The sequence below is a fragment of the Anser brachyrhynchus genome (genome assembly GCF_964034855.1).
Source record: "Anser brachyrhynchus genome assembly, chromosome: 3".
Classification (NCBI taxonomy): domain Eukaryota; kingdom Metazoa; phylum Chordata; class Aves; order Anseriformes; family Anatidae; genus Anser; species Anser brachyrhynchus.
This window is the reverse complement of record NC_137696.1, coordinates 78,160,344-78,175,458: the sequence shown is the minus strand read 5'-3', so window position 1 is coordinate 78,175,458 and position 15,115 is coordinate 78,160,344. Positions and strand designations below refer to the sequence as shown.

Here is a 15,115-nt window from a genome sequence, read left to right as displayed (position 1 = left end):
TATAGACTGAAACTTTCTACACACTGTGGCACATCCCAGGGTCTTCATCCATTTTAAGATCATTCTAGGGTGCGCTACAGCTCTCAGTACTCACTCAACTATATTATGAGCTATTTTCGTTAATCCCTGGCTGTGAGCATGTTATGCATTTATGTGTTAGGTTCTGATCTTTTTACAAAGGAGATCTTTGAAGAGGGAAATCCAGCTTGCCAGTGTGCACTGTCTAGCCTACATATGCTGATCTATGCTGACATCCTCTGGCGATAAGTTTCTTTGATGTCCATTTTTGCCATAAGGATTTTGCCTTGAGAAACTCACAGGTCCATATTTTCTAATCTATACAAACACTGTCTTTTCATAACCTAAGCTGGTTCTTCTTTTGCTACTTGCTAGTGGGAAGGACTCACCTTGTGGGAGCATCAGGGCTCCAGCCACATAATCAAAACTTCGCAGCTGCTTTGAAGCATCCTTTGTTACAGTTGCACCTTTCTTACAACTGCACCTTCACTGGCATTGCAGATCAAGACTGAAATACTGATGGGAGCTGGCTGGCTGAAACTCATTTTAGACATCTGGACAATGCAGTTTGGCATAAATCTTGGTTAAGCACTAGGAACATATTTTGAGGATTATATTCCCTCTTCCAGTGGAGAATTTATATTCATTTTTTGTTAGCAGAGCTTTTAATGGAAGGCAGGGTTGGTGGAGTTGTAAATCTCCACTTGGTATTAAATGATGATTGGATTCAGCTATACGTGTCTTCAGACATGAACCTTGTTGCCGTGATTCAGACCATCACTATACCAGGATTCCAGCATGGTTTCTGTCATATGTCAACCTGAGGCAAAAAGCATAAGGCTGCTTAATTAGAGGTAAGTAGTTATGGAGGTAAGCAAAACAATGATTTCCAGCCCTGGAATCATAAGACTGAAAGTTTGACCAGAAGTGACATGATGATTCTGGAAATGTTCTCAAAAGAAATGCTGAGGATAAGAATTGCTGTCTGTCCTGGTTTTAGCTGGGATATTCTTGTGAATATAGCAATGGGTCGTATGATTTCCCAGTCAACTTCAGGGGATGGTGTCAGCTTGCATGGTACAGTGTGGCTACAGGTCTGTTCAAAAGCACACCTTTCTCTCTAAGTCAAATAAACTCTTGGGTGACATCAATACAAACAAATTAAAAATAACAGAGCCTGTTCTTTGGCCTTCAGGCCAACTGGCATGTCTAGCCACCTCCATACTATTAAACTCTCTTAGCCTCCAGAAAAGAGTGGCTGAATCTAAACTGCCTGTTGGAAGGCAGCTGTCCCTGGCCTGGGCCAACCCCTGAATCATGCTCAGGAATTATTTGGTATCATGTTACTGGTACAAAACCAAGCCAGGGTTTTCCTTTAGCTCATGAGGCTTAATGTCAGATTAGAAGTCTATAGACATGAAGACATAAAGAGGATCAAAAGTCATTTTCTCCATCTTCTGATCGGAGGCAAGTTTAAACATAATTCTCAGAAAACTTCAGTGAAGGGTATTCCACAGTCCATAGGTCCCCTGTTTCTTTGTTAAACTATCTGTACAGAAAATGTCCCTTAATAGATAGTTGTCCTTGTTGCAAATTTAAAGTAACAATCTGCTATGTCACCATGGTAAAGCACACAGATAGTAAGGACGGTCAAATTTATAACAAACTTAGCAATTATTATTATTATTATTATATATAGCAAAATTAGCAATTTTAGCAATTGAAAACCTATCAACCACCTTGCATTGAAAGGAGGAAGGAAGGAAGGCTCACCTTAGAGCGACCGTCTACATCAAGTGGGTCTCCCCGGAAACCCTTGATAGATGGTGAAGAGAAGCGATGTAATTTATCTCATTCCAACATAGACATTTGAAACAGATTAATCACATCCTGGAGGTGCCTACATCACTCTCAAAATTGACTAGATGGTTAGTTCAGACGTTTGTCACTGAGTTTTTTCCTTATTTTGAGGAACAGGTCCAGTTTCTTCAATCTTTTCTTTTTAACAGGATTTCTAAACCTCATGCATTTTTGTTGCTTTCCCTTGCACTCTCAAGTCCATCAGGTGCAGAGAAAGTTTGAGCCCTTTATTTTAGAATGCACACACACAAATATGATTCAAAGATGCATAAATGAACAAGATCTAGAAGCTACTCCTCCCGTTTCATCTTAGAAATAGGGACCAGTTGGGATTTGAAATGATGGACTGCTGAATCCTGAATCATTGTTAAGAATTCAGGTATCTCCCTTTTATATGAAGAACTTCTCACCACGTGGTATCTTTAGGCAAGGTGCTGAGAAGGATTGGTGGCTTATCAGTGAGAACACCCAGAGTTTAAACAGCAAGCGTTGCAAGGACACACATTCATAAAAGATAGATCATCCCAGATTTTCCTACTATGTGATTTACACAATCTTTTATACCTCTGGACCTGGACACTGTGAAAGGACAAGATGTCCTCGACTCCAAATGATATGATTATTCTGACATTCTATCCATCCCTATTGCACCTTTATTTATATTATTTGTTTTTTTTAAATATCAAAAGTGTATTGCAGCCTACAGGTACATTTCTATTTCCTGATGCAATAATGTTTACAAATGCTGATCAAAATAATGTTGTTCCTGAGTCACGATGGAAGCTGAAGTACTTGGAACATCCTTTTTTCTGCTTTTAAAAGCAAACCCAACACAAAACATTGAAAGAAAGAAAGAAAGAAAGAAAGAAAGAAAGAAAGAAAGAAAGAAAGAAAGAGAAAGAAAGAAAGAAAGAAAGAAAGAAGGAGAGAAAGAAAGAACAGAGAATAATAAATCTTCAATTGTACACGGAGCAACAATCTAAAATCCCTCATTGGAAATTAATTATGTTAGACTCGTACATGCATATATCTCAAATTAGTTGCTATTAATTAGAAAAGAGAACATTATATTCTAAGTAGTAGAGCCATTATTCTGAGGAGAATACAGAGGAAACAGAAGTAAACAAATAATTCAAACTAATTAACATTTGCTCATAGAATATATAGTTGTTAAGGCTAATAAGTAAGTTTCAAATAACAAATGCTTAATTGATTAGTTTTTATTACGTTTGCCACCCACTGTTAGTGGGAGCTAGGTAAATCCTAGAGCAGCAACAAAAGCCAGCAGGACCCGAACATGTTCACTGCATAATGAATGAAACTCTGAAATCCAGTGTTAAAAAATAGTACATTAACTTATACTTCAAAACCGAAGACATTGTATTTTATATAATTAGCAAACAAAGAAGTGAGAGGAAAAAAAAAAAGGAAAAAAAAACCAACACAGGTTTTGTTGCAAAACTCTCACCAAACTGGGGAGATTTAATTAGCAGTGGAACTATGGATCCTTTAACCTCTGGGTAGCTGGATTGAATACCAGGCTGACTGATGGAAGTTACTATTTTCCTCTCATGTACTTAACCACTGGTGTAACACTGATTTTCACTGTCGAGGAGACTATTAATTTCTGGTTTAGGTGGGTCACTGGTCAGATTTATTAGGGTGGCCTCTATCAGCTTCTTTAGCCGTGGTCAGAGCAGTCTGCACTGCCTACCCCTATTTTCTTTCTGATTATAGCTCAGTGTGGTGTTGTAAAAGAGACAATTGTTTGGCTGACAAAAGCTGAATTAGTCAGGTAGTGAAAAGGATGAATAAAAAAAGGAAGGCTACTTTAGCAAAAGGCTATATCTCTACCACTTAAAAAATGTAAAATCCATCTATGATGTCCAAGTTGAGTTTTCAAGGAATAGGTAGGCTGCAAGGAAAGAGGGTCTGTGAGACCTTGCTCACCTCCAGAAAGGGATTCTGTGTGCAGGAAGCCAAAGTGGCTGCGGGAAAAAGTGACAGAAATTTGTAACACTGTTGTTATTGGAAGAGATGAAGGGGTAACACAAAAGGTCAGAAAGAGGGCCATGTTTCAGTGTACAAGGGAGCTGAAGACATTAAAGGAATCTTAAAGAGAAGAAGGAAAGAAGGAAAGAAGGAAAAGAAGGAAAGAAGGAAGGAAGGAAGGAAGGAAGGAAGGAAGGAAGGAAGGAAGGAAGGAAGGAAGGAAGGAAGGAAGGAAGGAAGGAAGGAAGGAAGGAGGGAGGGAGGGAGGGAGGGAGGAAGGACGGAAGGAAGGAAGGATGGAAGGAAGGACGGAAGGAAGGACGGAAGGACGGAAGGACGGAAGGACGGACGGAAGGACGGAAGGACGGAAGGACGGAAGGAAGGAAGGAAGGAAGGAAGGAAGGAAGGAAGGAAGGAAGGAAGGAAGGAAGGAAGGAAGGAAAGAGAGAGAAAGAAAGAAAGAGAGAGAGAAAGAGAGAAAGAGAGAAAGAGAGAAAAAGAAAGAGAGAAAAAAGAGAGAGAGAGAAAGAAAAAGAAAGAAAGAAAGAGAAAGAAAGAAAGAAAGAAAGAAAGAAAGAAAGAAAGAAAGAAAGAAAGAAAGAAAGAAAGAAAGAAAGAAAGAAAGAAAGAAAGAAAGAAAGAAAGAAAGGAAGGAAAAGAAAGTTCTATAGTAAAAATGGCACAGTTGGGTATATATATATATATATATATATATACATATATGGGTAAAGGTGTAAGAAAGGGAAAACAGTTTAGAGCGTTGTACCAACTGGAAAGGCCACAGTGGAAGGACCAGAAGAAGAATTTCTGCTGCATGCCAGATTAGTTTTCAGAGATGTGCTTTAGAGAAAGAGACAGTAAGGACATGGATTTTTATGCAAGCAACAAGCTAGAGGAATTCTCTCCAGACTATGGACTAAGAAAAGAGAGCATCTAAGCAGTTACAGAAGGTATGTAGTACTGGAAGAGGTGAATTAGTGGTCAGGGAGATTTAGCTCATTATTCAAATGAATATGGGCAAAGTTAAAGGTGGTGCTTACACAAGGACACTCTGTTTTCCTAGGCCATATGCATGCACAGAACTGTCCAGTCACCTCCTCACTGCACCTTGAAATATTCAGCGTCCTTTAAAGGGTGTGTGGTTCCAGCAAAGTACTGCTGAAGATAAATCCACAGTGAGAAGTTATCTGGTGAGATGGGCATTGTATGGGGAGTTATAGCATTATAGATAATGGTGGAGTTAATAGCTACTAACAGGGCTAGAACAGTTATATGGTGGTCTCGATGTTATTTCGAGATGCAATGAGTATCAGCAGATCTACTGCTGTCACTTGACTGACCTTACAGAAAAATAAAGGCAACAAAAATCCCTAGGCAGTGGAGAAGGAGTTCTCGACTACAGATTCCAATACACAGGTCAAATGTTATTAAGAATTTTCTCTCTGAGCTATCAAAACAAGATGACCAAACTCCTCATGACTGAATGTCGTAGAGTGTATATTGCAGTGTACAAAATGAAAACGATAAAGAAGAGAGGAACTCCATTGAAAAAATGAAGCAATTGTATGAGAAAACCATGGAAAGGTAATACATCTTGGTCTGACTAATTTCTCACTTGATCTTCAAAAGGTTACATAGATTACTATTAATCTGCCTGAGATGAATGATCACTGTTTCTTATCAAAGCTGAAATTTTCAAGTGTATGTTGCTGGGGTGTCATGTGATATTAATATATATATATATCTTAAAATCACTTGAGGGCAGTTTAAATAACATATTTGTCTGATATGTCTATGACTAGCATGTTTTTGAGAAAAACTTCTGAGTGTGCAGCCTGAGCTTGTGAGCCTTTTACAGGGAGCTATTCACTGCCATCTAATGGTAAACTGGAAAATGAGATAAATTACACTACGGGCTTTACCCAGTCTGAACATTTTGGTTACAATTACGGTTTGATATAATGAAAGTAGGAATAATGAATATTACCTTCATTTTGGTCTTTTTGGTCAGTAAAAAATGCACTTAATGACCCAGGTTGGGTGTTGCCAAGATGATATGTGACTGGAGTACAAATCTTAAATGAGGGCTTTCATGTCTCCTTGTACTCTGTGGCATGGAGAGAATTAGGTGGCAAGGAGACCTGTGTGACATGTTCCTCTACGACCCAGGGCTGAATGAATCCTGACAAACCCCCTGGTAAGGCCAGGCATCGTGGCAGAGACAAAATATTAATATGATGTACCTTCTAACTAGAACAGCTAGAGCTGGATCGTGTAGCTGGACTGGGAAATGAAGCAAGTGTGACAGAGGTGATGTCTGTGTTTGGAGTTGTGCAATGAGGAGATAAATCAGATGCACGATGCCTGTTCATGACAGCCAAGTTACATTTTCTCTCTGAGTGCAGAGGGACCTGTTTGAGGGCAATGCAATTAACCTTCTGCAAATTCTAAGGCCTGCGGGAAAGGCTACTGAACAATGAATTGATTGCTTTCTGTTTTTTAAAGGGGCCATTATATCACGGTATCTGAAAAATACAAAAGACAGAAACACTTTAAGCAAGTTCTTTACATTACCTTTCAGTATGAGGATGCAATAAAAATGTGTAAGGCCAGATTAGCCTAGAAAGGTTACATTTAGTAAACAAAGATATCTTTACTCTTAGCAAAGTTAGAGCATGACTTTAATCTTATGTGAGGTAAATCACATTCTAAGAGCTCTGAAAAGAGTGGGTTGTATGAAAAAGTTGTTTTGTTTTGTTTTTGCTTTTGTTTGTTTTTGTTCGTTCATTTGTTTTGTTTTGTTTCGCTTTGTTTTCCACAGGGGAGCTAGCATTTTTGCTCAGGGACTCCCCAATGTTCAGAGACTCATTTTCTGTTCTGACTCATGCACCATTGTGAATACAAGAAAGTGACTTTTATTAACTTTTTTTTTCTTGATAAGGATGTATATATATTTTAAGACATATGGATGGAAAGTATGAAAAAGCTGGCAGCTATATTCCCAACTGAGATTGGTCAGAATCTCGCTGAACTGGGCACTGGGATATTCAAAATACGAAAAGACATGAAGATGTTTGCAGCTTCCTTTCCAGTGAGGTTTCCAAGGAGGGGAGACAGCTTTGCAAAGGAATTGCTCCATTATAACATATCCCTGACATAAAAACTTCTTATTCAAATGTTTTATGACAAAACTTATGCAAGTGTAAAATTAAGCAATCAATTATAATGCCCATGTTAATTGCACAGCTTCTGTGCAGCAGTAGCTCCACAGCCATATCACTTGCCATATTTGCTGGTAATTTGCCAAGGGTGGATTGCTCTGACAGGTGAGGTGAAGGGCATTTTAAAGTAGAAATTGAAAACTGTAGAGTTCTTCCATCTACCAAAATTACCCCAAACCTTGTATAGCACTTTACATCAGGGCAAGATGCTGCCAATTTGATGTGGTTGCACTCGTACCCATTTTGAATGGATATGGAGAATCTCCCAAATGCTGAGCAATCAACACATTGAGAAACACCAAGAGAGGTGTGAGTGGGGCACGGCAGAGAGAAACCTGGCAGAATACAGGAGGAGGGATGGACTTTGCCTCATTTCTGAGCTCTAAAGAGAAGGGGTTATGGATTACCACCAGTAGAATCACAGAATCATTAAGGTTGGAAAAGACCTCCAAGACCATCTGGTCCAACCATCCCCCTACCACCAATGTCACCCACTAAACCATGTCCCTAAGCACCAGGTCCAACCTTTCCTTGAACACCCCCAGGGACGGTGACACCACCACTTCCCTGGGCAACCCGTTCCAACGCCTGACTGCTCTTTCTGAGAAGAAATGTCTCCTGATTTCCAACCTGAACCTCCCCTGGCACAACTTGAGGCCATTCCCTCTGGTCCTATCGCTAGTTATCTGTGAGAAGAGGCCGACCCCCAGCTCCCCACACCTTCCTTTCAGGTAGTTGCAGAGAGCAATAAGGTCTCCCCTGAGCCTCCTCTTCTCCAGACTAAACAACCCCAGTGCCCTCAGCCGCTCCTCACAGGACTTGATGTGGAGTGGAAGAGGGAGATGGATTGTGAAGGAAAAAGGGTGAAACCCGGGACACAGCGTGACTGGCATTAGATTGTCACCGTGGCCAAGCCTTTTAAATGAATCGTTGGACTTCAGCATCTGCAGAAAGCATTTCCCTAGCGAGGGATTTCCATCTCCCCCGTTTGCTGGTTTGGAGCCGGAGCTGAAACCGCCCGCTGCCCCTCGGCACCGAGCCCCGCGTGCCTTGCTCCGGCGGCAGCGAAGAGCGGTGCGGGGAGGCCCGGCCGGGGGAGCGAGCCCAGCATCTTCGGTTTGACACAGAGCAGCTCGGGGCAGGAGGACTCCCGGACCCGGGCCGTTTCCTTCTCCTCCTCCTCCTCCCTCCGCAGCCGGGCCCGGCAGGGGGCGCCGGGCTGGGGCTGAGGCTGGGCCTGCGGCCTGCCGGCGGCGGCGAGGGGACGGCGGCGGCGGGCCCGGGCCTGAGGCGCCGCGGGGAGCCAGGTAACCGCGCCCGGTGCGCCCCGGCCTCCCGGGGAGGCCTCCGGGAGGGAGCGGGGCCACGGGGCCGGGGCCCCGGCAGCGGGGGAGCCGCGGGCTGGAAGGAGCCCGGCAGCGGGGCCGCGGCCCTTCACGCCCGCGGGGGGCCCTCGGAGCCGCCCCGCTGCCGCCCGGGGTGCCGGGGGGAGCCGGCAGCCGTGTTTCGGGGCGCTTCGGCAGCCGCTGGCCGGCAGGGAGGAGATTGAGGTCTGAAGATAAGCAGTAAGAAGTGTGTGCGTGGTCACACAGCCCCGCCGGGGATCTGGCCCCGCGCTGAGGAGCGGGGTGGGTCTTCCGCGAGGAGTGCACCCACCTAGATTTTCAGCTGTGTCTCGTATAGTTTATAATAGCGTATAAAAAGAAGAGAAAAGGCACGGGGTTGCGGTCGTGTTTTTTTGGCTGATAATCAAGGCCTTTTCCCTCCCGTAGCTGAAGGCACACATTAAGAAACTCCTTCAGGTTTCGGCAGCGTTCCCTTGGGCAGAGGGAAGACAGACTCCGGCCTGGTGAAGCAAACAGGTGTCTGTCTGCACACACACGTAACACCGTAATAAAAGCAGTTTCAGAGTCGGCCAGGAAGGACTGCAGACCAGTTGCTAAGAACCTGGGGGTTTGTGGGCGTTTCTGCCTGCTTACACCCGTTAGAGATGGTCCCAAAAAAGGAGCAGCTGCCGATGAGCGTGTTGTTTCTGGCCTGAGTCCCGTCACAGTTTATAGAGCAGCGTTGTTTCTCCTAACTCCACAGCGGTGCTGGTTCCCCCTTAGGGGAATATGACGAGCCCTTTGCAGCGCCCTGCCACCCAGGAGCGCTCTGCTCTGAGCAGAGGCTGAAGTTCAGAAACTTTCGACTCCTCTGGCTTTATCTGCAGCATTGGAAGAGCCGCTTGTATCGAGAATGAGTCATTCATGAAATAGTTAACTCGGTTTCTTTTACAAATTGCATGTCAGGTGGAGGAAGGAAAATGCCACGAGTAAGTTTGGACAGTTAATATTAAACTACAGGAAAGAATTGAGATCAGAGTATTCCATTGGGGGTTTTAGCGTCGTGTTTCCGTCTGATGCTTTGGGTGTTTGTCATGGTGGGCTGGCAGTGTCTGAGAAAGGTCTCTACAGCATCGTGGTGCCTCTATAGCCACGTGCTTTTCGATGATGCATTGCTCAATAGGAAACTTGATAACCATCACTTTGTAGTAACTGTTACGCTGTGCCTTGAGAAATCCTTCCAGTAGTCAAAGCACTGCTTGTTTTTACATAAGAGTGTTTATTTTATTTTAGGGTATGCTATGACTGGCTTCAGACTCCCCATCACTGCTTTTAGAAAACTGAATGTCTGGTTTGGACTGTGGGAGAAATTCCCCTCTAATAAACTGTTTCCCTCGTGGAGAAAAAGCATATTCTGCAGCTGTCAAGCAAGCACAGTAGACTACAGAAGATATTTCAGCTTTTCCCCAGTAAAACGATGTGCATTAAGACTTTCTCCAGAGTATATCTCAGTACTTTCTCTGCGTAACAAAAGTAGCAAAAGTTCTAAAAGGAACAGACAAACTGTACAAGAAGAGGAGGAAGAAGAGGAAGATGAAGAAGAAAGTGATTTGGAGGATACATTTGAAAATGACCCCAATATAGTAAAAGATTATAAAGACCTTGAAAAAGTAGTGCAGTCTCTTCGATATGATGTGATCATGAAAGCTGGCCTAGACGTTGCAAGAAAGTAAGTATGGAAGAAAACCTGCTAATGAGAAAGATGTCATGTATTTAAACATTGAGTTTTGATACCCCTTTTTTGCTGGGATAACTCAGTATTTTTTCGGTGTAGCTGTTTTGAGTACCTAAAAACAGTTTTTGGGTGTATGAGGTGTTCTTGTTTGTTTCAGGCATTTTCTATCACTTATCATTTACTTAAAATGAAGAAAACACAAAATGGTGTGCTAAGTAATACAAAAAGATCCAATTTGAGAGCGAGGGAATAAATAATATGCTTTTTAATGGTTGCCAAAATAGACGAGGATAAGTATAAACCTAATGTACCAAGTCAACCAGGTATATGTACACTATAAATAATATCACAAAGTATGATCTGATGCAACCTACAGAAGCCTTAGATTGCAATGTTGTTAGTAACTGAATATTATTATAATTTGATCACTTAAAATGATTAAACTGGCTGGTGTAGGACAGGGGATGTTATTTGTTGGATATTCAGCAGGCAGGTCTTTGTAAACAGCTTTTGATTGCTTGCACCCGTGGCACAGAGCACCTATGGTCTACTATTTCATTTAATATCTATGAAAGACTTCTTTACCTCCAGCTCAAGCCTGTCCTGTACTAAAATAAGCGTATCCCTTATGCGCAAATTAGATTTGTGGAAATAAGCCTCGCATGTGAACGGTTTTCTTGTGTATCTGCAAAGAAACGATTGCATTTGTTCTGCTGCGTTACTGTAAATGCAATAAAACCTTGTTTTTCTTCAGTAAAGTAGAAGATGCATTCTACAATAATGAACTCAGGCTGAATGGAGAAAAACTATGGAAGAAAAGTAGAACTGTAAGACTTTTTCAAATTTAAATATTTTAATACAGTACAAGAGAATTAACTAAGGCGTGACCTCTTCTTCTCCCTCCTTTTACTTGGGTCAGAAGAGGTAACCACTAAATTGCTCTGCAAATGTGAATGGCATTGCTAACACCACTTCCAGCTTTGTGTGTGTGCGTGACTGTGATTCCTGGGGTAAAACACTGTTCCCCAAGGCAGACAGGAGAGTTGTGGTATTAAAAAGTAAAAATTAGGGCTGAAAGTAAGGAGAAAGGCGGTGGCAGCAATGACAGAACTTTGCAAGTTGCTGAAGGAAGTGATGATACTTATGAGGTTGATGGAGTGGGAATGATTAATGTGAGATATTGATGGAGCAGGCGTATGGTTAAAGTTTGATGATAGAAAGGAATTGAAACTGGGGTAGCCAAGGAGAGGTGGTTTTAGCAGTACAGAGCACACAAGAACACACATAGAAGAGGTGAAAGGGTTGCGGGCCCAGCTGATCACGTTCTTTCATGCCAGAGCTCACTCAAATGGTGACAAACATACCTCTATACACGTTTTATGTGAGGGTGATCCTAGGTGGCAGTTACCGTGGTCGAAAGGCAACAAGAAGATAAGTTTTTAATTCCTGATCCCCTAAAGTTAGGGCTAGTTTTTGAGAGGCATACTGCTTTTATGGCATTTGAAAGGAGCACAAACAGTGGACCAGCACTCTGTCCTTTACATCAGTTTAAGGTGTTTTAATGGAAGGAGGGAAGATTTTGCGTTTTGCTGTTCCTGGTTGTTGATAGAAGAAGATTGGCAGGAAACATCATTCAGTAAAAATGAATAAAAAAATGCTACATTACACCTTTTTCACAAAGTTGGGTGTCAGCCGTAAAACAGGAAAGGCAAAGCTTTTGGCAGAGAACATCATGAGAAGACAATTGCTTATTGCTAGGGCTTTCCTAGAAGGATCTACAGTGGGTCTAGTATAGCCTGTCTTCCTCCTCACCTATAAGAATAAGACTATTACGTGGAAAGAAAGGAACAAAATTAAAATTGCACTCAAAGAGAATGTTTATGATCGCTCATGTTCTCTTTCTGTTTCCAGGTGAAAATTGGTGACACGCTGGATCTCTTAGTAGGTGAAGATAAGGAAACAGGAACCGCTGTAGTTATGCGAGTAGTCTTAAAAAAAGTATCTAACAAGACTGAAAGTGAAAAATACAAAGTAATTTTGAGGCGTTGGAAAAACTTAAAGGTGCCCAAACAGGATGTACTTAAGTAACAGGGAGTTGCATGTGGCAGCATGGGCTTTTTTGCAGAAAACCATATCAGTTGTTGTTAAATACAAATTTTGGTTAAACAAAATTATAGTGCCCTTTTTTAAGGGCTTGCGTTAGAATGTTATCTCCTTATGCTGTGTGCATCAATATTGCTGCAATAAAAACCTGTCACTTTTTGCTGTTAGTCTTGTTTCATTATATTGGGGAATAAGACACCCAGCCCTTTCATTTCCAGGCAGTTTCCTTACAGATATTATAAGTAATGAATCAATAAAGACTAATTTGATCACTGTTTAATTGCTGTCTAGTTTTATTAATCAGGTTATATTAAAGCTGGTACCACAACAAGCAGAACTGCTTTCTTAGCCATGTCTCTAGAGTCATTAAATATTTTGGATTAAAAAAATATATGTAAAATTACTTCCTTTCTTAATTACTGGTTTGATCCTGGTTAACAATACCAACTCCCCTTGCTTCTGTACGCTGCTGCTATACCAAGAATACAAAAATTATTTATTGCAGCTGCATGTTTTTAAGCAGGAAACTTGACAGTGACAGAGAATTAATCAAGGCAGAGGTGCGCTCTTGTGGAGAAGGCAGCTCAGCGAGGAGACTCACGGAGTGCTCATTTTCACCATTCAAGTAACCATGCAGAGGAAAATGGAATGTCAGTTTCTGTCACACACTTATTTCAGCATGGACTTTAAAAAGTATTTATTAGTTAGGTGGCTGCAGACATTCGAGCAAAGGTAGACAATACTGTGATTAAAAGCTTATGTCTGTATTACTACAGGAAAATGCTGTCTCTTATGGCAGGCATCTCGAGTAAGCACCCACACTTGCAATGCTGAACATATGCTTCCTCCGACAGAAACAACTTATTTGATGAGTGTGGTGCAGAATTTTTATTCTGTCTATATGTGCTTCACATCCACACGCAGGCGTGTGTGTACAGGCAGCTGGCCTGTAGGAGCAGGCAGCCACTGTTCTCCGGTCCACACTGCTCCCGACGTAACCCGAAGAACCCAGAGGGAAGGAGGTAGCCTGGAACGGGCAGCAGCAGCATATGCCCGGCCGCTTTTTGTTGGATGTTCCTGAAATTTAAATGAGCAGGCAAAAAAATCAAACGTAATGCATTGGAATAGCAGGTAGACGTGGTACACACCAGTAAACGGCCGGATTGTCGCTGCGTAAAACGTCTGTGACATTGAGAGGAAGCAGCGGTGCTCACCTTGCTAGGAGCACATGGGAACTGTCAGGTTCAACCACCAGCAGCAGGGCTGTGACCGTGTGTGAGCAGCTTGTGCCTGCCCATGGCCTCAGATGTGGTGGCTGCGGATTGCATTATTTAAAATCATTTCTAGCTTCCTTCAGACAGAACTACAAATCCGTGCCGTTGTGGTGAGCTTTTTTATGAGTGTGTAGGTGTTTAAAGAGGCAGACAGGTGTCTGGTTAATGTTTCAAAGCCACAGTGACCTTTTAAAAGTTTGGTTCTTAGGAGGACATGATCCTGGAAAGCTTTCCTTGAGGGTTTTGGTGATCCTCAAACTGCAGAAGTGAAAGGAAGCAAGTCATATTCAGCATTACAAGCATCCAGAGGTGAACATGGGAGGCTCTATATTCCCTGGGGGCATTTCTATCTCTGCTGTATTTATTTGTTGCAGCTTGCACCTAGCACTGTGGAAATACACGAGGTGCATCCTCTGTTCCCCAGTCCCACTTGCCATTGCTATTCTAAGTGGTTCCCATTATCTCCAGGGATGATGAGGGAAGTGAGTAGAAAGACTTGTTAAGAGTAACACGTCAGGGAGCTCCAGCTGATGAAAGACATTTTTTTTTTACAGTGAGAACAATCAATCACTGGAACAACCTCCCCAGGGATGTGCTGGAGTCCCCATCACTTAAAGTTTTCATGACACAACTGGGCAGGGTGCTGGACAATCTCACCTAGGCTCCCTTTTCCACAGAAGGTTGGACCCAATGATCTTTCAAGGTCCCTTGCAACCAGGGCTGTTCTATGATTCTGTGGGTAACAACAACAAGAAGCCTACGCCTGCTTGGCATCCAAGATGGGCAGGGAAGCTGCATCACCGAAGGTGGCTGACATAAGAGAGCACAGGCAGGGCCATTTCTTGAGTTGGACAGAATACGAAAACATTAGGGAAAAACCTTAGGTCTGAACTTTTGGCAGAGCCTAGTAGGAAGTAAAGAAGATGTGTCCTAAGGTGACTGCCACCAAAACCAGGTCTTCAATGACAAAGGTAGAAACGGGCCTCCATCATTTAAAATGCTGATCCACTTGTAGTATCAGCGAAGGGGAAAGAAAGGAAGACTTCCTAATGAGTCTCATGATGGGCAAGAGTGCCCTCTTTGGCTTCGGGACTGAGATAGCTGAAGGGAGAACTGTACCAGTTTGCTTCAGAAAAGAAAGCTTCACTCACAGGCAGGGTGACCTCAGAACACAACTATGACAGCAGGAAGGTGAGTAGTTGTTCCGCTTGGCTACACTGATCTGTCCTGGATAAGGTTCTCTATCGATCAGAGATTGTTACGGGGGCCTGGTATTGTTGAGCAGGTTGCTCTAGTTCCTACAACCTTCGAACATTTAGACTGCGAGCTTAAGAAAGGCAAGGCTAGGTTAATGACTGACCTGAGCGCCAGGTGGGCAGCTCCAGCGTGAGTTCTGGGAGGTGAAGGAAGAGGCACACCACAGCCACAGTGCCGGACCTGCGGGGTGTTTTTAGACAAGGTAGGCTCACAGGTAAATCATACTTTCAGCGCCTATGAAATAATTCATGTTCAACGTGACGGTCAGTCTACAATGGCACACATGGGGGAAAGGAGAGAAAAAGGTGTGGGTTGGCAGGGGGAGCAACA

The 15,115-nt window shown here is 42.8% G+C and overlaps 1 protein-coding gene across 3 annotated transcripts; it reads left to right on the top strand.

The window, feature by feature from the left end:
* Positions 1-8,281: 8,281 nt before the first annotated feature.
* MTRES1 (mitochondrial transcription rescue factor 1) lies at positions 8,282-12,414 on the top strand. 3 transcript variants are annotated; one of them, XM_080586999.1, is made up of 5 exons: positions 8,338-8,398; positions 8,864-8,953; positions 9,710-10,145; positions 10,906-10,978; positions 12,063-12,414. In XM_080586999.1, exons 3-5 carry the CDS (start codon positions 9,718-9,720, stop codon positions 12,237-12,239), a joined length of 678 nt encoding a protein of 225 aa, XP_080443125.1. In that variant the 5' UTR covers positions 8,338-8,398; positions 8,864-8,953; positions 9,710-9,717; the 3' UTR covers positions 12,240-12,414. The 3 variants fall into 3 exon arrangements, with proteins under 3 accessions (XP_080443123.1, XP_080443125.1, XP_080443124.1); XM_080586997.1 differs by lacking the exon at positions 8,864-8,953 and having other exon boundaries at positions 8,282-8,398; XM_080586998.1 differs by lacking the exons at positions 8,338-8,398; positions 8,864-8,953 and adding an exon at positions 8,966-9,405.
* The last annotated feature ends 2,701 nt before the right edge of the window (positions 12,415-15,115 follow it).

Coding starts and splice junctions, on each gene's coding strand:
- MTRES1 (XM_080586997.1), top strand. CDS start 9,718: ATGACTGGCTTCAGACTCCCCATCACTGCTTTTAGAAAACTGAATGTC. Junction 10,146..10,905: donor GGCCTAGACGTTGCAAGAAA/GTAAGTATGGAA, acceptor GTTTTTCTTCAG/TAAAGTAGAAGATGCATTCT. Junction 10,979..12,062: donor TATGGAAGAAAAGTAGAACT/GTAAGACTTTTT, acceptor TTCTGTTTCCAG/GTGAAAATTGGTGACACGCT.